The 23,273-nt window shown below is 36.3% G+C and overlaps 1 protein-coding gene across 3 annotated transcripts in view; it reads left to right on the top strand.

The window, feature by feature from the left end:
- Nucleotides 1–23,273, top strand: part of SAMSN1 (SAM domain, SH3 domain and nuclear localization signals 1) — a 170,790-nt gene that overhangs the window by 89,927 nt on the left and 57,590 nt on the right. The window contains exon 1 of one of the 3 annotated variants that reach the window (XM_003819190.3): nt 19,721–19,875. The exons of the other annotated variants lie outside the window; for them this stretch is intronic. Within the exon in view, the coding sequence (XP_003819238.1) occupies nt 19,819–19,875 (57 nt within the window). The 5' untranslated portion in view covers nt 19,721–19,818. Of the gene's footprint in view, nt 1–19,720; nt 19,876–23,273 lie in introns of those variants that run through there. 3 annotated transcript variants of the gene reach the window in all.

Raw genomic sequence — 23,273 nt, 5'->3', positions numbered from 1 at the left:
TGTCTTTACTAATAATGAAAACAGAACCAATTAGCAAGTCCATCTGCAGATAGGTAATTGGAAGTGAATAAATTATTATGTGTTCCTGTTATTTTCATTGTCAAGACATACGTCCCATTGGCAAGGAGACAAGGTTCGTTGGTTTGCCTTTTGAAATTATACAAATCTACCAATCCCCAAATATTTATTAAACTCCTCATATGTTCAGAGCATTTTTGCACTTTTATTGTGGCTAGCATTGTATTTATTCATTGTGATGTTGAGAAGTTTATGTAGCATGGTATAACGGAAAGACCACTAGACTTTAAAGGAAGGAATCCTGAGTTTAAATTTGGAATCGATGACATCTGCAGTCACACTACTCTCTGATCCGCAGTCTCTTTCTGTGTGGTGAGAAAAATAAAGCTTTCTCTCAGACTTATTGTTAGGATACTAAGAGATATTTTATGTGCTGGCGCTTAGATCTCTGCTTGGTATATAGATGGAGGCCAAGAACCCATGTTAAAAGGAAACAAATACATATTTCAGAAAGCTGCATCACAAAACCAGCAAGGCAATTGTAGATTTATGTGTAAGAAATGCATTTTATTGAGTTCATTGACCTGTTTTGGCAGTTTAACACTGTCTCTGAACTTCTCAGCATGACTCCTGGTGTAAAAGCTAGTGTTATCAATAGAGGACGAGTCATTGAAGATATTTTCCCTGCGTCTTGGAGGCCTTCTGTGAGGTATACAAACCAAAACATGTTTTGTTTTGTTTTTTTTTGGATAGAGTCTTACCCTGTTCCCCAGGCTGGAGTGCAGTGGTGTGATCTCAGCTCACTGCAACCTCCGCCTCCCAGGTTAAAGTGATTCTCCTGCCTCAGCCTCCCGAGTAGCTGGGATTACAGGTACATGCCACCATGCCCGGCTAATTTTTGTATTTTTAAGTAGAGACGGGGTTTCACCATGTTGGCCAGGCTGGTCTTGCACTCCTCACCTCAAGTGATCCACCCACCTCAGACTCCCAAAGTGCTGGGATTACAGGTGTGAGCCACCACTCCCAGCCCAAAACATGTTCTTTTTAATTCTTGGTTTTACAAGCTCCCTGGTGTGCCCTTTTTGTTGTCCCTCTGCTCGATTTCAGTTGCTTCTCCATCCCTTTGATGCCTGAACCCTGTTTTGGAAATTATGCATGCTATAACTTTTCCTGCTGAGTGGATTTGGAGTGATCCTCCCCAGCCTTCGGTTTCTTCCTCTGACTGCTCCTAAAAATACTCCCTCGGGTCTTAGGAGAAGGTGACAGCATAGTGAGCACTTGGAAAGGAATTACAAAGTAGAAAACGAATTGAAAGAAACCAGAGGAAGAGAAGGAGGGAAAGGATAAGGAGGCGATCTTCTTTGATTATAAAATCAAGCTTTAGATGTACAGCCAAGTGCTAAAGAAATGCATGGAGTTGCTTTTGGCTTATCATCTTTCTCCACTAATTTGCTTGTGAGTTTTATTCTGCATAACAGGTTTGGCTGTGTGGTACAGTGGTGTCAGACAGGCCTGGGTTTAACTCTTGACTACTTGTTAGCTTTTTGTCTTTAGGTGAGTTAGCTGTTTTGTACCACTTGTTAGCTTTTTGTCTTTAGGTGAGTTAGCTGTTTTGTACCACAGTTTTCTCTTTGCAACACAGGAGACAATAACACTTGATACTGTTGTTAAGAGGATTTAGTGAGATGCAGTAATCTATAGCAGATTATCAATAAATGTTTGCTCATTTTGCTCATTTTTTCTCTTCCAAGAAATCTCCCTTCTTCTCATCTACTTCTAGCCTTTAATAATGAATGAGACTGAGTATGAGAGTATGGGAAATGGTGGCTTTAAAACATATAATCCATATTCTCCATCTGCGTCTCCATAAAACCGTTCTTCAAGTCAGTATGCAGGCATCTAAGGTCCTCTTAGATTATCTGATTTGAAATCAATTGCATGGGTTCATAACCAGACATTACTCATTTTAAAAATCCAGATAGTGTAAGCAAATCAGACTTTTAAAAAACGAATGTATTTACCAATGCTAGACATATAGTAGGAACTCGAAAATGGTGTTGGGGTAAAGGAATGACAAAATGAATGAATGCCAGTAGGTGTGTATACCCAACTTGGCCACCCCATGCAGATACAAGCTATTTTTGGTTCACTTTTGCTACCATTCTTAATTGTACCTATATTCTTGTTAAGTCTTTTCCTACTTAGGTTATTCTACCACTACTTATGCTGACACATATTTCAATTGCTGACACGGGGCATTCACAGCTCCTTCCAAGTATTTTATACCTGTTCTTTCCTTGGAGAACGTTTGATTTGCAGGGTAAGAAACTATTGTGAAATTCTGTTCAAGGCCATTAATCTCTCTAAAATATAACTTTGTATGAATCACGAAGTATAGGAACCACTGTTGTTTTTGTACCCAGGGCTTAGTTACTGGGGAAGAAGCTCACTCACATGGTAAGACTACACTACATTTGTACCACAAGTAGAGACACCTGGGCTCTAGACCCAGTGCTGCTCTCAGCTTTATTTTTTTCCCCTTAAATTGAGCTTCTTCAGCTCTTCTCTGAGCCTTAACTTTCCCAAATAAATTTTATGATTTTACATAAAAATACCAAAGACAACTGAATACTAAATTGTGTACACAAAAGTTTTTCATACTTACAGAGTCTTAATTTAATAATATCATTATGTAATTTGCATTCCAAACAAAGTGAAGTCATGTTAAATTTCTCCTTCAATATAATTCAATTAGAAACATATACTTTACATTTTTGGCTATGTCATATAATTAATATTTTGGCATCAGTGTCAGTTATGGTATTCCAGTAAATGAAATGAAAGATATTTTGGGACATATCTTACAGTTGTTAAATTATTTACTCATATATGCAAAGACATGTTGTGTCTCAGGAGGTTATGATGACATTGCAGAATATGAATCAGAATGCTTTAGCAGTGTCTCCTTGCTCTCTAGTGAGTCTGGTCATTTCAGTAAAGATATATGACTTGTAAAGTTTGTGCATGTGCATTTATGTTGTTGGAAATACTGAAAACATACTCAATTTTTCTGCATTTATAATAAGAACTATTTAAACCATCCAAGACTAGAAACGGCTAAAGAGTACATAGACTTAGGAACATCATAGCTTGGAATACAACCTACCCAAATTAGAAAGAAGTCATTTGCTTTTATTAGAGCTACCAATTATCATAACAGTTCATTACATTGGAGGAAATACACGTAACAGAAAATTACAGCTGTATTACAGTATCCTTAGTATTGATCTTACTTGGAGAATGCTTCTTAGGATTTTTGCTTGCATTGGAGTAGACAGTTCAAGATATGGATATGAACTCATTTTTCCAATTAGGATAAAGATCAAGAAAAACAATTCTGGGAAGTCAAATTGCTTGATACTGGAATATTAATTTTATTCATTTCATTTTAATCATAAAAATATCAATATCAAAATCATTTTAAGAGTCCCTATTATATAGTATTATATACATACACATATATAAATATATATAGTACAGATAGTATTAGTATTATCATTTTTCACTGTGACATTCCCATCACTAAATAAGGGGACCTGGCAGGATTATATTTCAAAGCATGTCTCTTTCTTTGTTCAGGTAACATTATGCAGACAGGAAAGCTCTAATATAACATGTTGGACCAAACTGAGAGAGAAGAGGGGTGATCTTTTCTGCATTCTGTGTGTCTGTTTCATAGACAGGAAAACACCGAGGAAGTTTAGTGATCAACAAGCTTTAGAAATTTTGAAAATTGGAAGAAAGGTATATCTCTCTATTTCCCATCTCTACTCCATGCTCCACATTTCAGCCAGTGCCTTTTATCTAACCACAAATCTGTGTCCCTCTCTTGCTTCACAATGGTTCTTCAATGGTTCCCCACCCCATGTAAATGTATACATGCTCACCTTACATTCAGCTCTACACTATTGAGCATAGTATATTAGTTTTCCAAGGCTGCCATAACAAAGTCATACAAACTGGGTGGCTTACAGCCACAGATATTATTGTCTCAGTTCTGGAGGCTAAAAGTCCAAAATCAAGGTATTGGCAGGGCCATGCTCTTTTCAAAGCCTCTAGGAGAGACACCTTCCTTGTTTCTTCCAGCTTCTGATAGCCCTGGGCATTAGGCATTCCTTGATTCATGGTGGCATAATTCTACTTCCTGCCTCCATCTTCACATGGCCAGTCTCTCCCTGTTTGTTCTTATATGGTCATCCCTTTGTGCATGTGGGTGTCCAAGTTTCCCTCTTCTTTCAAGGACGCTGGTTTTATTGGATTAAGGGTTCACCCTGCTTCATATGACCTCATCTTAACTAAACTAATTATATTGGCAACAATCGTATTTCCAAAGAGGGTCACATTCTGAGGTGCTGGGGGTCAGGAATTCAACATATCTTTTTTGGCCATATAGTTCAGCCCATAACACATGCCATCCAAATGCTTCAGAATCTGGCTGTAAACTAACACCTGTCATCCCCCTCCCATGTCTTTCTCCTTATTTATCATACACATTTGATGTAGGGAATTATTCCTCAGTTCTAGACCATATTGTATTTGCCCAAAAAGTTTTCCTGCCAACTACGCAAACAGCATAAATCCACTGAAACTATGGCATTGCAGTAGAGAAGAATTTAATTGATTGAGGCCAGCCCATGCAGAAGAACTAGAGTTATCACTCTAATCAGGCTCCCCAAAGGCTTGGAGGTGGTTTTTATGCACAATTTTGTGGGCAGGGAGTTAGGGAATGGGTGCTGCTGATTGGCTGGGGAATGAAATCACAGGGTGTTGAAAATGGTCCTCGGGCACTGAGTCTGCCTCTGGATGAGGCCACATGACCAGTTGAGTCATGAGTCTGGGTGGGGCAGCGTGAAAGATACCTCAAAAAACCAATCTTAGATTCTACAATAGTGATGTTATCTACAGGAGAAATTAGGAAAGTCACAAATATTGTAACCTCTGGCTACATGACCCCTGAGCAGTAAGGAATGGTAGAAACTGTGTCTATCTTATCAGTGTTCAAGACCCTCTCATAAAAGCCTAACAATGTGGCCTTTCATTAGTTTTGCAAAGACGGTTTAGTTTTGGACTTTTAGCCTCCAATACTGAGACAATAATATCTGCTGCTATAAGCCACCCAGTTTGTATGACTTCGTTATGGCAGCCTTGGAAAACTAATATACTATGCTCAATAGCGTAGAGCTGAATGTAAGGTGAGCATGTATACATTTACATGGGGTGGGGAACCACTGAAGAACCATTGTGAAGCAAGAGAGGGACACAGTTAGATTTGTGGTTAGATAAAAGGCACTGACTATAATGTGGAGCATGGAGTAGAGATGGGAAATAGAGAGATATACCTTTCTTCCAGTTTTCAAAATTTCTAAAGCTTGTTAATTACTAAACTTCCTCAGTGTTTTCTTGTCTATGAAACAGACACACAGAATGCAGAAAAGATCACCCCTCTTCTCTCTCAGTTTGGTCCAAAATGTTATATTAGAGCTTTCCTGTCTGCATAATGTTACCTGAACAAAGAAAGAGACATGTTTTGAAGTTTAATCTTTGCTTTAAGATTAAACTATATACTAAATTCTTCCTAAAGTTAGCTTGGCCTACACTCAGGAATGATCAAGGACAGCTTGGAGGTCAGAAGCAAGATGGAGTCAGCTATGTCAGATTTCTTGCTGCCATAATCTTGCAAAGATGGTTTCAGTACCAAACAATTTCATGCCTCTAATATCATATATTCTGCCCATTGCTAGAATATGCCCCCCATTTTTCTTGTCCACCTGACAAATTCCTGTTTCACTAAATGTTTTCTCAAGAATTACCTTTTTAGTAAAACATTTCCTAACTTCTCCAGGCAAATTAACAATTTACCCTCTATGCTTTCACTGCTTATTACACCTCAGATTGATACAGAACATGTTACATTGCATTCTCACTCTCTGTTGATCTGCCTGTCTTCCCACTGAACTGTAAAGTCTTGGAAGGCACAGTTCATACCTTTCCGTCTTTGGACACCTGACAGAGTCCCAGGCCCATAATAGATATTTGGTAAATAATTGTTAAACAAATAAGATGAGACCACCTCCTTCCAAATCTTGCAGCATAACAAGAATGCTGGGAAGAGCCCAGAAACAATATATTATGCCTGTGGGGAATTCAAATCCCATTCATTCTTATCTCTGTCTGCCTGAAAGAGGGATTTTGAGGACAGGCTTGGTGGCTTACACCTGTAATCCCAGCACTTTGAGAAGCAGAAATGGGAGGATAAATTGAGGCCCGGAGTTCAAGACCAGTCTGGGCAACATAGGGATAACCGTGTCTCTGCAGAAAAGAAAAAAAAAATAATTAGACAGGCATGGTGGCCAACACCTGTAGTCCTAGCAATACAGGAGGACTAGAAGGATCTCTGGAGCCCATGAGTTCAATGCTGCAGTGAGCCATGATCATGCTATTGAATTCCAGCCTGGGTGACTGAGAGAGCCCCACTCTCTGGAAAAAGAAGAGAGACAGAAAGAGACAGATTCTCCCAAGGGACCTTCACTAGTCAAGACATTCGTCAGTCATAGAAAAGACTCTTAAGCTTATTAGGGTTTTCCAAGGTGGTGATCAAAGCTGTGCTGGTTTAAAGACCAGCAACAAACTTCTGTAGTTTCCCCATTGCTGCCTTGGTAAGGTTATACTACTGAGTGGATTCTGCTCACCTACTGGTTGTCAGAAGAGATGACCTTTGCTGTCTGAAATAAAGAAGCTGCCTTTGCACGAACCACGTGACATACTGATTGCACCATAAACTAGAAAAACAAAAGCCCATGTTTTTCCCCTATATATTTATTATCTTGTAAAGAAAGTTTCTTTTCTTTTTCAAAGGAGAAGTGTTAATTTTCTAACACACTATCTGCACAAAGAGGAGTTGGCAAATTCAAGTCAAGCTCTAATATTCAGAGAATTATAGGGCCAGGATTTTAGTGGAGATGGGACCGACATAATTTCTTTCAATGGGTGAGGAGATATTTCATTTCAATGAATGCTTTGCAGGAAAACTCGTGGGTTCAGAATTAGAAGTCCTGGAATCAGGAGCTGAGTCGGTAGAAAAGGAAATTCAAATAGTTTTTCATATGCATAAAAATCAGAATACGTACTTCACAGGAAAGCTGTTAGAATAAAATAATTTATCTTAAAAGATGTTGAAGCCATGGGACAGAATGTTATAAAGATCAATAATAGATCATTATCATCATTAGGAAGGTATTTTGACATATCTTATGAATTTCTCCATACAGGAGAAAGTTTTTTTTGTTGTTGTTGTTGTTGTTTTTGTTTTTGTTTTTTAATTGAGATGGAGTCTCACTCTGTCACCCAGGCTGGCATGCAGTGATGCGATGTCAGCTCACTGCAACCTCCATCTCCTGGGTTGAGACAATTCTCCTGCTTCAGCCTCCCAAGTAGCTGGGACTACAGGCATGCATCACCATGCCCGGCTAATTTTTTTGTATTTTTAGTAAAGATGGTGTTTCCCCATGTTGCCCAGGCTGCTCTGGAACTCCTGAGCTCATGTGGATCTACCTGCCTCAGCCTCCCAAAGTGATTGGATTACAGGCGTGAGCCACTGCGCCCAGCTGAAAGTGTTTTTTTTTTTGAATAGTTCGTAGCATGCGTGTTTCCAAATTTTTGCTGGATTTTTTTCTCATGTTGTCTAATTCAACATTTGTTCTACCTGCCATAATCCTTTTGAGTTTTGAGGGGTATGGATTCTGCAATTTTAATCCTGTTACTTGTCAACCCAAGGAGGTGGCCTAAAACGTGCACACCTATACAGTTGAGACGATTCGTTTATTCAACAACCATTTCCTGAGCCCCTGTCTGCCAGGTTCTATGCTAGTGCTAGCGATAGGCCTAATTTCTGCCTTCCAGTAACCAAAATAAACCAACAACACAACAAATCATTAAAACAGTAAAAACAATCAAGCACCTATATGTGTTTGCTTGGAGAAAGCCCTTTGTGGAGGTGACATGAAGGCTCATGCCATCACTCCTCCAAAGTCCACATGCTCTCATCACACCACAGGACCTCCACGGACAGGTGGCCTGAAGGAAAGCAGGCTTTGATGACAAGGAGCCACCCATGTCAAAAGTAAAGGGAAAAGCACTTCCCGCAGATGGAAGAGCTTGAGCAAAATCCCAGGACAGGTAAGAACTGACTGGTAGTCCAAGTGCAGAGAGATCAGCGTGACCAGATCAGAGAAAGAGAGGAGGAGAATGGCATAGATAGGCAAAGACCAGAGACGTTCCAGCCTTCCTGGTGATGGAAAAGAGTGTGGAGTTTGTGTCAAGTGCATTTGCAAATCCACAGCTAAATGCTAAATCTAAGTGAAAGCAGAAGTGAATTCCCCGTAGAAATTTCCCTTAACTGGTAGCCGGGGATAAATAGCATATTCAAATATCATTAGAGCATGTGACAACAAGAAAACACCAGGTTAAAAGAGCAATGATGTGTGTACAGGCTTTGAAAACAGGGGTTGAACATGTTCCCAGGAACCTGGGTCACACTATGACCACGTCCTAGAAGAAGTATGGGGCGTGAATTCCTAGGAATCTCATGCTTTCTACCTTTGTCCCTGAAGGAGAGAGGATGAAATTAGTATTTGTTAAGACTGTCTCTGTGTTAGGAATTTTATACATTTTGCACAATTTAATCCCAACAATAATCTCATGAGGAAATGTTATTTTCTCCTTTTAATTAATGAGGAAATTTGAGACTTGGAGAGGACAGGTGTCAGGCTCAAGTTCATGTAGCTTGTCTGAACTCAACTCTACATCACTCCTCCAAAGTCCACATGCTCTCTTCACACCACGGGGCCTCCGTGGATGGGTAGAACGAGGTAAAGCAGACCCTTCTGCCAGGCCTGCTCAGCAGAAAACTAATAGTCTGAGTGTTTCACTGCTTGCAGGGGCCACTTCAGGAGGTCAGAATTACATGCTTTTGGAAACATAACAAGAAATCTGATTTCTCTCCAACCAGATATTGGTTTGTAGTTAATCAGTTATTATTATTTTATGATTATTATTATTTTGGTTGGAGAGGGTGTTGCTGGGCACAGATGTTAACTTGGATATTTGGTTTATTGTATACTCAGTTGATAAAACCAGATCTTTCTTTCATTTCTCATAAACATGGCTGCAAATGTTATGGAAAAGTTTTCTTATTTGAGAAAAAATAGAATTGAGTTGCAGGTAACATGTTTCTAAAATCCTGTCAATGATCACTTGATTTTTGTTTCCTCTTCCCACAAATGACACATGCAGATGCTCTCAATTAGAATGCAGGTAGGCTTCCGAGGCAGCACGCCTCACTGTGGCTTTGCACTTCATGTATAAACCTCACTTTGTGTGTGTTGGGTGGGAGAAGGCAATGTGCATCTATTTACAATATACTCAGTCTCCTAAGAAGCTCTTTTATTACCCTTTATGTTAAAAAGAAAAGGTGGAATTCCATTTAATTGAAACAGCCTAATATGTGGATGTGTATGAACACACGCATGCATATACACATACATATATACCTAAGTATATATGCAGATTTATGTAATATACATAGGAAATTTGATTTTGCTGTGATACACATTTTTACATTAAAAACATCCACCGTAATTATTTTCTATTTATTTGTAATTAAACTGACATGCAATTGGAGTATTTCATCTTATATTGTTCTCAGAGATGATGGCATGAAGATCATATGAGGCTTTTGATTGTTTTAAGAAGCAGACAGTACACTTACCCTCTCCTATAGCTTTACAACTTTGATGTAGTTTCAAATGATCAGGACTGAAAACTAATCTGGTCACTCTTGAATCTGCTATAAATTTTTCTGATGCGTGAAAATAGAAAGGAAATAGAAATGATCTTGTTCTTCCTGTTTAAGAATAGTGTTTCTGAGGAAAGGAAGCTCATATATATCTCTTCAATGAAATTCTACTAATTGCATTTTTCTTCAGTAGGTAGAGACAGGAAATCATGGTCTATTGATCAGTACAATCTGCTTTCCTCTTTGCTTCTGGGGAATAAAGTATGAATTAAGCAGGCAATTTTAATATTATACACGAGGTGTACTATGTTCAGATAAAAGTTAATAACAAAGCACTTCTGTGCAAAATTTAGATCAATTTGTTCTGTCAGTATTGTAATATGGACAGAATTGCCTTTCTGCCAAATGAGGCACGATTCAGTGGTACTGAATAATATTCTAAGTTTAAAAGTTATTTTGAAGATTTTTAATAAAAACTTGAGCTTCGACTGTTTTATCCTGTTTATAAAGAATGAAAAGGTAAACTCTTCCACAGAATACTGTATTTTTGTGCTTGTGAGAAGAATATGAAAATGTGGAGAGAGCACAATCACTTACATGTAAGAATGGGCTTCAATGGAAAGGCTTCATCTGTGTGTGTTGCTTTCTTCCTACTGTGTCATTCTGCCATGTCCCTATGCCAATCTGAAAACCGTAAGGTAGGGGTGGTATTGACAGGAATCAATACCTGCTATATGTTTCATATAGTTAGGAGCTGAGCAAATAAGATAAATATGTCCAAATGTTTTAAAAGGCAGGGTGAAGGAAGAGACTTGGAGTTAATAAAAATGTGAAGGAATATAGTTGGCAAAACTAGATTTTGTTTAAATAGCTACATACACTTACCAAGAAGATGCAAACCTAAAGAGACAAAGAGATTTGGGAGAAGGATAGAAAGGATGTCAACTAATGTTTTGGATAATAAAAGGTGAATGGAGAGTTGGAGCACGTTGCAATCTCAGAAGTTGTAGACGAGGAGGCTGCAATGAAATGAGTCAGTGTGCATCACAGAGGCCCTGAGAGGCTCAGCCTTTGAAGGCAGCAAGGAAACTACTTTCTTTTCTCCACAGCCCAGCAGGGCATGGAAAGGTTAGTATCTGCAGACCTGAATAGTCTCAAAGAAAAGAACTCCAGAAACTGTCATTTGAGGGTCTTCTGATGAAAAAGCTTCCTTGGGGTAGGTGTGGTGATTCATGCTTGTAATCCCAGCACTTTGGGAGGCCAAGCAGGAGAATTTCTTGAGTCCAGGAGTTCAAGACCAGCCTGAGAAGACAGTGAGAACCCATCTCTACAAGAAATAGAAAATAAACCAGACATTATGGTGCATGTCTGTAATCCCAGCTAGTTAGGAGACTGAGGTGAGAGGATTGCTTGAACCTGGGAGTTTAAAGCTGTAGTGAGCCATGATTGTGCCACTGCATTCTAGCCTGGGTGGCAGAGGAAGACTTTGTCTCAAAAAAAAAAAAAAAAAAAAAGAAAAAGAAAACAAAAAGACTTACCTGCTACTTGATCACCTGACAAGCCCACCCATTTACATAGAACTTCCAGTCGGGTTTTTTCATACCATGATCTTAGTAATGTATCCAGAGAGCACAATCTCCAGACATATGACAACAGCTTAAATATGAAAGACTGAAATCAAAGCAAACAGAAGAAGTCAGAATAAAACAAGATAATGAAGGGAATAGAAGGAAAATTGTAAAAATGATAATTAATAACTTCAGAAAGATAATGGAATATATTCCAAGTATTTGCTTGTTAATATCTAGTGTTTATTATGTACCAGGCACTTTTCCAACAACACCATAATAGTGTCTCTTTTCATTCTCATAGCAATATCTTTCAAGCATTACTGTCATGTGCACTTTATGGAAAGGCTAAATAACTTGTCAAGGGCACCCAGGTAAATGACAGAGTCAGGATTTGAACCTAGGCAGTGTGGTTAAAGTCCACCCTCATAACCATTACATGTCACTGCCTTTCCAAAACTTAAGAACAGAATGTTATGAAAAGTGAACAATCAGAAAGCATTTCTGCAAATTAAAAATCTAGCTAAAGTAAAATATTTATTGTATTTATTATAGTAATTAGTAGAAAAAGTAATGGAATTTTCCTGGAAAATAAAAGGTCAAATAAATGAAATCAGAGAGCAATATAATAAAATGAGAGTATCAATCCAGTATGTTCAACATTGGACTAATCCGTTTCCAGATGGAGAGAACAAAGAGAGATGAAGAACTTATCAAGGGAACATAGGCCTGAAGAGAAGTTTTGAAATAACCCATATCAACACACATAATATGACATTTTAGGATATACCAAAGATTCGAAGAAAATCCAGGGGAAAGAGGCAGAGAAAAAGAAAGAAAAAACAGTCCATACACAACAAAACAGGAATCACAATGGCTTGTGCAGACTTCTCAACACTCTGAAAGCTAGAAGACAAATGGAGAAGCCTTCTAAATATTGAGAAAAAAATGATTTCCAGGCTAGAATTCGATTTCAAGTCAATATAGCATTCAAATGTGAAGGATCTAAAAGGATGTAAGTGCCCTTTTTCTGTTAAGGAGATATGTTTCTGCAAATTAGAGAACAGACAAAAAGAAACATGATGTGAGACTTAGACCAGAGATAATTGGAAGTGATTAAGGAGAAATTCCATTCTATCCTCAATGGAGAACAACTAAACCACATTAGAACACATTAGAACAGAAAAAACATCTAAAGTGAGCATTTGAAATGACAAGTATGATGTTTGAAATTAAATATTTGAAACAAATCACTTGAAATAATTGTCAGAGTATTTATTGGTGAAATATTAACAATATATAGAGAACCAATCATATAAAAAGAAAGATAGTTATTAATTCCAAAAATGGGCAAAAGAGGAACATAAAGCATTAAACAGTATTTAACTCAGCCATGAATAATATTATTTATATCATGATAATGTTAATAATGACTAATGATTTAACAAAATAATTATAAAGGAGTTGGGAAGTAAGAAGAGTACAAAATCCTCAAGGATAAAAAAAGGAATAAATAGATAATGCCTAATGCATAAATCAAGAAAATACTGGTCTATTATCTAGAAAAATAAATCTAACCAACTAGAAACATTTTTTTTTTAAATATTGGAAGGATCAGAAAAAGAGTTGAAATAGGAAGTCTAGGAATACAGAAGGATGGGAGAGGGTGCCTGTGTTTTCTAACTTTTTTAGTGTAAGCATTTTTATATTTGCAAAACTTTAAATGACATTTAGAAATATAGAAAAGAACAATATTGTAGAAATGTGAAGATGATAACCACAATTTGGATTTGATATTGAGGCAAGCAAAAACACAAAATTAAGAGCAAAAGATTGAGGGAATAATAAACGCTCTTTAGAAATAGAAATTGGAGAGCTAAACCTCCAACTCGAGAAAATGGAATGTGCTCATGGTAGTAACTTTACGGATAGATGCCTTATCAAAAACAGGTGACTTAGTCCATTTGGGCTGCTATAATAAAATACCATAAACTTGGGGTAGCTTCCAAACAACAGAAATTCATTTCTCACAGTTTAGAGGCTGGGAAGTCCATGATGAAGACACCAGCAGATTTCTCTTCTGGTGAGGGCCTGTTTCCTGGGTCATAGATGGCACCTTCTTGCTATGTCTTCACATGGTGGAAAAGTGGGAGGGATGTCTCTCTAGCCTCTTTTATAAGGGCACTAATGCAATCCATAAAGGCTCTGTCCCCATGACCTAATTCTCCCAAAAGCCCTACCTACCATTACGTTCCACCTTGGGGGTGAGAATTCCAACCTATGAATTTTGGGACCACACAAACATTCAGACCAAGGAACTTCATAGAAAGGAATTTCATAAAGTGTGCATAAGTCTCATTTGTGCTTCTACTCTGATTACCTACACCCATTTTTGTAAGCATAAAATTAGAGACAATGATTATTATCAAGGGTAGAATTGAGGGCCAATAAGTGTCACAACAAGGTAGCTTGGGTTGGAGAGGGGCCTGAAATGCAGATTTGTCCCCATGGTACTGAATCTTAATTATAGAAAAGAGTTCTGGATTGGTTGCAGATTTACTGGTTTCAAATTTTTTTACACATGTAATGATTGAACCAACTCTCTTTTCAACCAGAAGCCAGCAACTCAACATTACCCTCCCCCTAGCCCTTAGCATTCCTGACCCGAACAGTCAAATTAATCATTCCCATTTTATGCCAGGTATTTAGGTATGCCAAGACCTATTTATGACATAGAGTGATGGTTATGAGCTGAGGCTTTGGATTGAATCCTGACTCCACCACTTCCTAGCTGTGCAAACTAGACACGTTACCAAACCCCACCGGGAAGCTGAGGATGATAATATTAGTACCAGCTCATGAAGATTTTTGTGAAGATTATATTGAAAATATTTATAAAGCACACAGCATAATTTCTGTTATGTAATAAACACTCAAGATGACAGTCATTATTATTAATATTATTAACTTGGAGAATAATATTACTTCATGAAAATTATAACTTTTAATCATAAATGGATTAAATTTTATCATTATTTGTTATGCCAACCACAATATGGCCCTTATATGACTTTAAAACCACTTAGAAAGGAAATACTTATAATTTATTGAAGTAATCTGAGTAATCTGCATTTATTTTGAATCTTAAACTTTATCAGCCACCCTAATTTTTCCAGTCACTTTGAACTGATACTACTCATTCTTGGTACCCAGTCTTCTCTTACATTCAAACATCTTGTAAGGCATAGATGTAATTTATGAAGTTCTTTGTCTCTTCAAGGCAGTTTTATCCTGTATGATTCTTTAGGTTCACCATTCATCTTAGGTCATTGGTCCCTTCTATTTATCCCAATGATCTGTTTCTTCTATAACCGAGATAACAAGTTAATGTGTTACATTATCTCTTTGGAAATTTAAAATAAGCAGTAATTTTGCCAGGCCAGGCTCTCTAAGAGGCTTCCCAAGATATCCAGAGTATGACTAGCAACTCTAACCTCTCAGAAACATAGTATTTTGAGCACATCAGGGGTAGATCCTTTTCTGGCAATACATTCTAATTAACCACGATGGCAATATTTAAATTTGTAATGAGAAATAGCAATATCAGATTCCAGGTACTTGATGTCCATATGAATGCTGCCTTTGTCTCCTATAGACATATCTACCCAAGGAGCCAAATCATCATTTATGCATAGAGCTTAAAATAAAAACAAAGGAAAATAGTTAAACACATTTTTTGTTTACTGAAATCCAGCTAAAATTTGCATGATGTGTTCATCTCCATGCAATAGATCATCTTGTCTGGAGAATTAAGATACTCAAAGCTCACTAAGCTCTCTTTTCCTTTAACTCAGCAACTTGAAAGGAACCTTCCAGTATTTGTCTGTGTTACTGTCTTTTTTCTATTTGAGGTAAAATGAATTCAGATTCTCCCTAACCTTCCTAATTATTTAGAAGTTGTTTGGGCATCACCTCATCACTGTTAGTTGAATGTATGGGAACTCAGGCAATGAAACTCAGGCAGGGTCTTATAAGGAGAAGTCAACAGGTGGAATATTAATTTATCATGTAGACTTCAGGTCCGTTTTTAGAAGAAATTAATCCCGGTGATAGATATGCTTGACTTCACGTCTTGTTGGAAACGGCAAACCTCAGTAGCTCCCATCTTCTTGCCACTTCCTGTTAATAGAATCAGAATTTTATCTTCCCCTAATCTCCCCAAAACATGAGCTTGTCACTTCCTGGAGCAGGTCACCAGGAGAAGCAGAAAAGTCACTGCACAGATTTTCAATTAGTAACACATTAGAAGGGATTTCAAGAGCTGTGTAGGGGCTGGGTCCCTTAGAGAAAGGAATTAGTAAACAGGAACTCCAGACATAGAATGGGTAAATGACTTTAGAGAGTTAGGAAATATAGGAGATTCACAAGGAAGAAACTGTCCCCCTACTTCCTTAACTCCTCCCATAGGCCAGGGGGAATATCCATCCCATCATTTCTCTTAAACTCCCAAATCCAAACAAGGAGGTGTTGAGATGTTTAATCCACCTATGGTAAGAATAAGCTAGATAACTAGAGGAGGGTACAACACCAAGGCCCCTCTATATAGCTTGGCACCAACATCTGAATTATTAAATACAGAATTGCAGAGAACGTCATCAGATGGCAATGTGTACTTATTTCAGGAAACACTGAGAAAGAAAGAGTTTTTTTTTTTTGATATTGTAGGATCTCCACTTCCATGAAACCCCAAACAGGTAGGAACACAATATCCCCACTCAACTTCTTTGAATAAAATTCTCTTCCCTGTACTATAGAAAGAAGTCTACTCTGAGGGGGCCAAAAAGAAGAGAGGAATTATCAAGGTTAAGTTACTTTTATGATTGACTCCTTTTCTTAATCATAGATGAGTAAATTCTGCAGGTTTGAATGGAATACAGTTCTTTTTTCTATAAAATGATTATTCTTACATTAAATCTTAATTTCAGAGTTGGGTTCTGTGATGACAACCTTATTTTGCTTATTTTCAAATTCTTGAAATTGGTCTCTCTGTTTTCCTCCTGTAACAAAACACTTGAGGTATAGTCAGGAGTATTTTCGGTTAGAGTTAATAAAATATCCCTTGGTCATGGTTGACCCAGCAATACACAGAGGCATGCATAAGATTGTGCCCAACCAACTCTTCATGTTAGAGAAGTTTTAACTATTAGAGCAATGCAGAGAATCTACTTTCATTCTAAAAGATTTGATTTTAAAACCCTTCATCCATTGAACAAGTGTACATGTCCTAAAATAAAATGTAGAGTAGGATTAATCCAAACTACTATCTAATTGTATTCTTCAACCTGATGGCAGAAGGCAGAGAGATGTAGATGGAGATCCTCAATGTCTCAGAATCGAGGACATCACTTTGAATGTCCCATGATCTCTAATTTCCTTCTATCTATGCTTCGAATTTTATGATTTGTGTTTTAGCAATACACTAAGTAAATATTTGTTGGATTGCTGAAGCAATCCTTTTATGGCTCACCTTACTTTCCCGAAAAATACACCTCAATCTTTGTCATTTGACTGCAATTTCTTCAAAATTTTTACTCATGATTCATGACACAGAGATAGTACACAAAGTTCCATTCTGTCTGGGATGTAAGACCATTAAGGTACTGTAAAGCACCAAGACTGTGCTTTTGCAATTTCCCTATTTCAGAATACATGTTAAGCAACAGGGTTGCTAGTGGTTTAATCATGGTCAGTAGTGAGGTGTGCTCTGTACTGACTCTCTGCTTCATTCTTGTTCTGTCCATCTGTGACTTTTAAGCTTGCTGGGTCACTCTGTGTCACTCACTAAATATCTCGGTGTCCTCCAAATACCATAAAATAGTAGATAATTGATAAAAACATTTGTCACCTTGTCACTTGATCTTTCTGGGGATCAAGAAGTTTAACATAGTTAGATAATGAATGGGACCTCAAATGTCATATCTGTCTTTTAAGCCCCAGAAAACATTTTTCTTGAGTGAAAGAAAGATTGGAAAATTCCTTTTCCACCTGTACTTGAAGGAAAATATTTATTTTGTTTACATTTTAAATATTTCTTGTAATGTTAAAGATGGCGAAGTGCCTAGAGATCCATAAATGGATATATATATTTTGTTTGCTTGAGTATAACACTTTTAAAAACTGCATCTAGTCCAGATATGGGTCTCATAAATGTGAGTGTTCTCTATTCTTTAGCACTGTATTATCGAAACATTGGAGAAATATAACCTATAGCAAGCACCACCTCAAACTGAAACTTCATGCCTTTTTAGAGTTCACAAACATTTTTTGACATAAAACATTACTGAAATGATGAATCATCTAATAAGTATGTCCTTTATTGATATTTCATTTTACTATCAACAAAACTCTACCATGTAATAAGTGCAAGCATTATCATTGCCACTTTATTACTGATTGAACTCCATAATTAAATTTTTATTCACAGATGAAGAAAAGAGGGTGTCGAGGGTGCAAATGGTTCACTTAAAAACGTATTTTTATGACTTTCAATTTCTTAAGAGATGAAGCAAAAGATCTGCCTAGCCAACTTTCTTAACCCAAGCCCAAACTGAAAGTCTAAAAGATGTATTTCTGGGGAATTACCCCACCTCAACATTCTCAGGTTTTCCAGTGTTCTCTGTCTGTGTCAGTATTTTGAAAACACTAACTCAATAATTCTCAAAAATAACAGTCTGCTTTTATTATCTGGTAATAAAATAATAGGCATATTAACCATAATCTTGAAAAGTATATTCTTTCAATTCTGTTATAGAACAAAAACAGGTTGTTTTTAGCTAGTCAAGAGGTTTGAAATATTGTCAAATTGCACATAATAGACAATCAATTTAATATTTATTAAATAAATTAGTGAAATTTGAATCTCATTTGTTAAATGAATTAGTAAAATTTGGGCCTTGGGGTGGAGCTTAGAAGTGTGAGGGAAGTTTGAGAAATAGAGTCAGTTGATTTGTCACGTGGAAAAGCTGCTGATTAAGAATATGGCACTATACTTTTCAATTCAGAGGATTTATAAACAGAAATCTAGGTTTATTTTCTTAATCTAGGTTGCTCAAATGGAACCAGAGTTTCATATATTTTGCAAGTCTCCCTTTGGTAAATCCCCATTTAACAATAAAGCTTGAACTTCTTGCTTTTACTTCTGGGTATTTTGCTTTTTTCATTATCATAAACATTTTTAAACCATGGGGAAACTCTTAATAAGTCATATTAGCTCTACCAGGACTATTAAATAGAGGTTCTGGGTGTTTTATTTGAAGAAACCGTTGATCCATTGGCTCATCACCAGGGCAGCAATTATCAGTATATGGCATCGTTTGTAGCACAAAGACATATGGTTAATTGGGGGTTCTGTTTAATTGATCTCTTTGTTAACCAGGACTTTATAACATCTTAATACATTAGAAAAGTAACATATGATAAACATTTACTTTTAGTCATGTTCCCATTTATATTTAGAATGGGTCTAATCCATATTTTAAAATATATGCATACATACTTTAAGTAGGATTAGTATTATTTAAGTTCTAACTTATTTTATCTTCTAACATTGTTTATTTATTTTATCTTCTAAATGTGTTTATTTAGAAATATACCATGCCTGTAATCCTAGCACTTTCGGAGGCTGAGGCGGGCAGATCACGAGGTCAGGAGATCGAGATCATCTTGGCTAACATGGTGAAACCCCATCTCTACAAAAATACAAAAAATTAGCCAGGCGTGGTGGCACACACCTGTAATTTCAGCTACTTGGGAGGCTGAGGCAGGAGAGTCACTTGAACCCAGGAGGTGGAGGTTGCAGTGAGCCGAGATCATGCCACTGCACTCTAGCCTGGGTGACAGAGTGAGATTCCGTATCAAAAAAAGAAAAAATATATACAAAATTGACTACCTTGAGTATTCTTTTTTTTTTTAAATAATAGAAAGCCAACATCTCAAGTTTTATTTCAGTTATTGGCTCTGATTTTTTCTTTTTTCTACCCATGGAATGCATTGTAGATTTTTACTTTTATAGAAACCAAGAAAATGAATTTTGTTTTGAAATCCTTATGGCTCTCATAACTGCAGGCATGTCTAAATATGAGATTTGGAACATACCTCATAGAAAATAGCAAGACAATAAAGAGTTACCAAAGAATTACTGTAAGAAAAAAAAAATTACCCATGTAAATGTTGAAGTCATATCCTGACCGAAGGAGGAAGTGGCAGGTCCCTGGGCTCAACCTTATCTGATGCTGTACATTAGACAGCACACTGCTGATTGTTTTCAGTTGTTTCTGTAACAGCAGAAAGTGCACTCACTAGGAGTAGTCAGAATTCAAAATGCTCAAGAGAAAGCCATCCAATGTTTCAGAGAAGGAGAAACATCAAAAACCAAAGGTAAGGTAATTTCATACATAGTTAAATAAAATCCAACTATTTAATAGAAAATAAACACATATGTGTATTTGAACACATACAATGTTCTCATCTGTCAGTCATAAGTCAAACATAGGGTTTAATGCCTCATGGCAAATACGGAAAAATTAAATTGCAAAGTTAGATTTTAAATCACACCTAGCAATTATTGTCTCTGTAATTTTGTCTTATGGTGCATATTGGAACATTTACATCTGTAAGTGAAGTTTGAGTTCAGTTCAACTTCAAGAAAATCAATTTAGTGGTCTCTGAGTGTTTGTTATTATAAAATCTTCTTGCATGTTTTTAATGACTATGAGATTGTCAACGTCTATTGAACAGTCTACTGAATGAATTTTATCTCTTAAGAAATTAGCTCTTCAAAATAGAGTTATAAGAAGGTTGTAAAATGGAAATGTTATGGTTAAATATAAGACTTTTCTCATTTTTGAATGTTAAATTATGATAGCTTGTTGTAAAGATGTGTATTTGCTATTCTCTCGAACTAATGTTATTACTACACAAAAAATCGGGCTGTGTTTTGAGACGCATCAAAACACCATAAACTGGTAGACTTGACAAATTGGTAATATGTGGAATGGTACTCTGTTCTTTGTCTTGGCAATAAGTGCTACTTTTTAAAAAAAAAAGTATAACATGGGATAAAGTTCAAATTCTATTGTAGAACTCTAGATTTATTAATAACGTAAAACAACTATTTACAAAGTACCAATGTCAGAAAATTTCTCCAATACTTGTACATTTCTTTTCTCAAGTAAATACAATTTTTAGTCTCTTTCTGAGATAAACAATAGCTGAGTCCAGATTATTTTTAAGGATTGATTTATTGTCTATCAGTCTTTATATGTTAGGCACCCATTTTCAGAGAAAGAGATTGGTTTATTTCATTTGTTATGACCTTTTGAATTGATGAGACATTGAACAATGGTCAATATTTTGAAACTCTTTGGAAGTTACCATCCAAGTTTTTCTGAAGGAAACCAAAAATAAATGATTTCCTATCTTTGGAAACTGAGAATAAATGATTTTGAATATTAATTCTTTCTGACACACATACATAATAATGGGCAGACAAGCATCTTTAGTTTAAAATGTAGCTAGATAACGTATCATGATTTCTTTTTCGCTAATATAAGAATAACTCAAAGTAACATTTTCCAAATAATACAGAACAGTTTTTAAAAGCATGGCTTGTGCTTCCATTTAAGATTAATTTTATACGATATTTACTTGATTAAGTACAACAAATAGTTAACAACAGTAGGTTTAGGGAAGATCATAAAAGTTAATATGGAGAATGATATACCTCAAAGTATTTAAAATCTAAAGAGAGAGTATTTAATAAAGCCTGTATTTTATAGTGAGTTAGAGTCATATTTATGACATTAAACTATTGTCAAAATGATACTTTACTCCATTATTATCATTTGGCTTAAGAGCAGTAACTATTATAATACACCTGGAATATTGTTAATCTTGACTTCCTTATTCATAAAATAAAAAAAATTTGAAAAAATATACATCTTTGAACAAAACATATCACAGAAAGTGGTCACATTGGAAACGCTAAGTTTTGTTGTGAATGAATTCTTATTTTCATTAGACAGATGGTTTCATTCTGCATGAATTTAAAGAGATGTGAATATAGAGGCACAGGCATGTTTTTCATACATTCAGTTGGATTATTTCCTTTTAACATGGAAGTGATACTTTTCCATTTGTAATTATGTCTTAAAATAACTCTTCTTTCCTCATAATTCACATTTATTTTGGTGGCTAATTTTCTTTGCATATTATATGAATAAAGAGCAGTATCTGGCCAGGTGCATGGGCTCACACCTGTAATTCCAGCACTTTGCAGGGCCGAGGCGGGTGAATCACTTGAGTTCAGGAGTTCTAGCCCAGTCTGGGCAATGTGGCAAAACCCCATCTCTACAAAAAATTCAAAAATTACCTGGGCATGGTGGCACGTGCATGTAGTACCAGCTATTCAGGAGGCTGAGGCAGGAAGATTGCTTGAGACCAGGAGATTGAAGGCTACAGTGGGCCGTGTTCGTGCCACTGCACTCCAGCCTGGGCAACAGAGCAAGACCCTTTCTCAAAAAGAAAAAAAATTGGCAGAGGTGGATGCTGTGATAATCTCTACAAATAAAAGCCTCATAGAAAAAGGAGTGCAAATCCTTTCATTTACTGAAACGAAATTGTGTCTAGAAAGGGTCTATGTTTAGAAACAGAACCATCAAGAAATTGGTCTGAAATATAGGGAATCACTGTCTTCACTGATTAACTACATACCAGATATTAGTTTACAAAATTTCCTAACCCAGAAACATAAACTCTTCGTACTATACTCTCAGAATTTGTGAAAGGGATTTTCTTGTTTTTGTGGGTTTTTTTAAAATTGTAAATCCTATAGTAGGGTAAAAAGTGACAATATAAAAAATGAAGAAAATATTTAATCATTTAGCTTTTGTTAACTGTCATTGGTTCTATTTCAAGTGACCTATTGGACAATTCAAATGCGATGCATATTATAACTAATGTTACCTCAATTAAAAATGATCAAACTTTCCAATTGAAAGCTAATGGAGAAATATTTTGTTATTAGTATTTTCAAATAGGTCTTACAGTTATGAGAAGGTTCAAAACATTCATTTATATAATATGTAGCAATAGATTTTCAGTCCTATATCAAAAATAATTTATTATTTTCTTATATTCCTAAAACTTATCGATAAACATGTTCATGAATTTAAAAAGAGTAAATCCAAATACATGTTAAAATACAGTTTTACCATGTGTAGTGTTATCATTAGTGTACCCTCTTTTTCGTCCTTTATTTCTCTCTTTCTCTATTTTTAGTATAGGTTCTCGCCTTTGAATAGCTCATAATTAAGAGCAGCATTCAAATTTATTGTAAGACATTTACAGTATAGGCTGAGAGGCAGAGACCAGAGATATTCTATAACAGAAACTGGTAAATTCTTGCAGAATTATTACAAAAGAAACCCATTGCATGTACTGGAATGTTAATAACTTCTAAGGGCTTTAATGTGTGTCTCAGAACTCTCTACTGAATACAGATAAATTCCAAATTAAAAAAGAAATAGGAGAATAATAGTTAAGTATTCTGTACTTAGGTTAGTTAAAAATAGGCTTGCTTAACATACATGCAAGGTACTGTTATCTTATTCTTGAATTTTGCTTTTACCTTGGAAACAGAGTCTTGCTCTGTCACCCAGGCTGGAGTTGATGTGGTGCAATCACATAACCCTAACCCTAACCCTAACCTCCTGGGTGGACTCAAGCTACCTCCCATCTCAGCCTCCTGAGTAGCTGGGACCACAGGCACCATGCCA

This window comes from Pan paniscus, chromosome 22, assembly GCF_029289425.2.
Source record: "Pan paniscus chromosome 22, NHGRI_mPanPan1-v2.0_pri, whole genome shotgun sequence".
In the NCBI taxonomy this organism is placed as follows: Eukaryota; Metazoa; Chordata; class Mammalia; order Primates; family Hominidae; genus Pan; species Pan paniscus.
The sequence above is the reverse complement of the archived record's forward strand: the minus strand, read 5'-3'. Positions and strand labels throughout refer to the sequence as shown.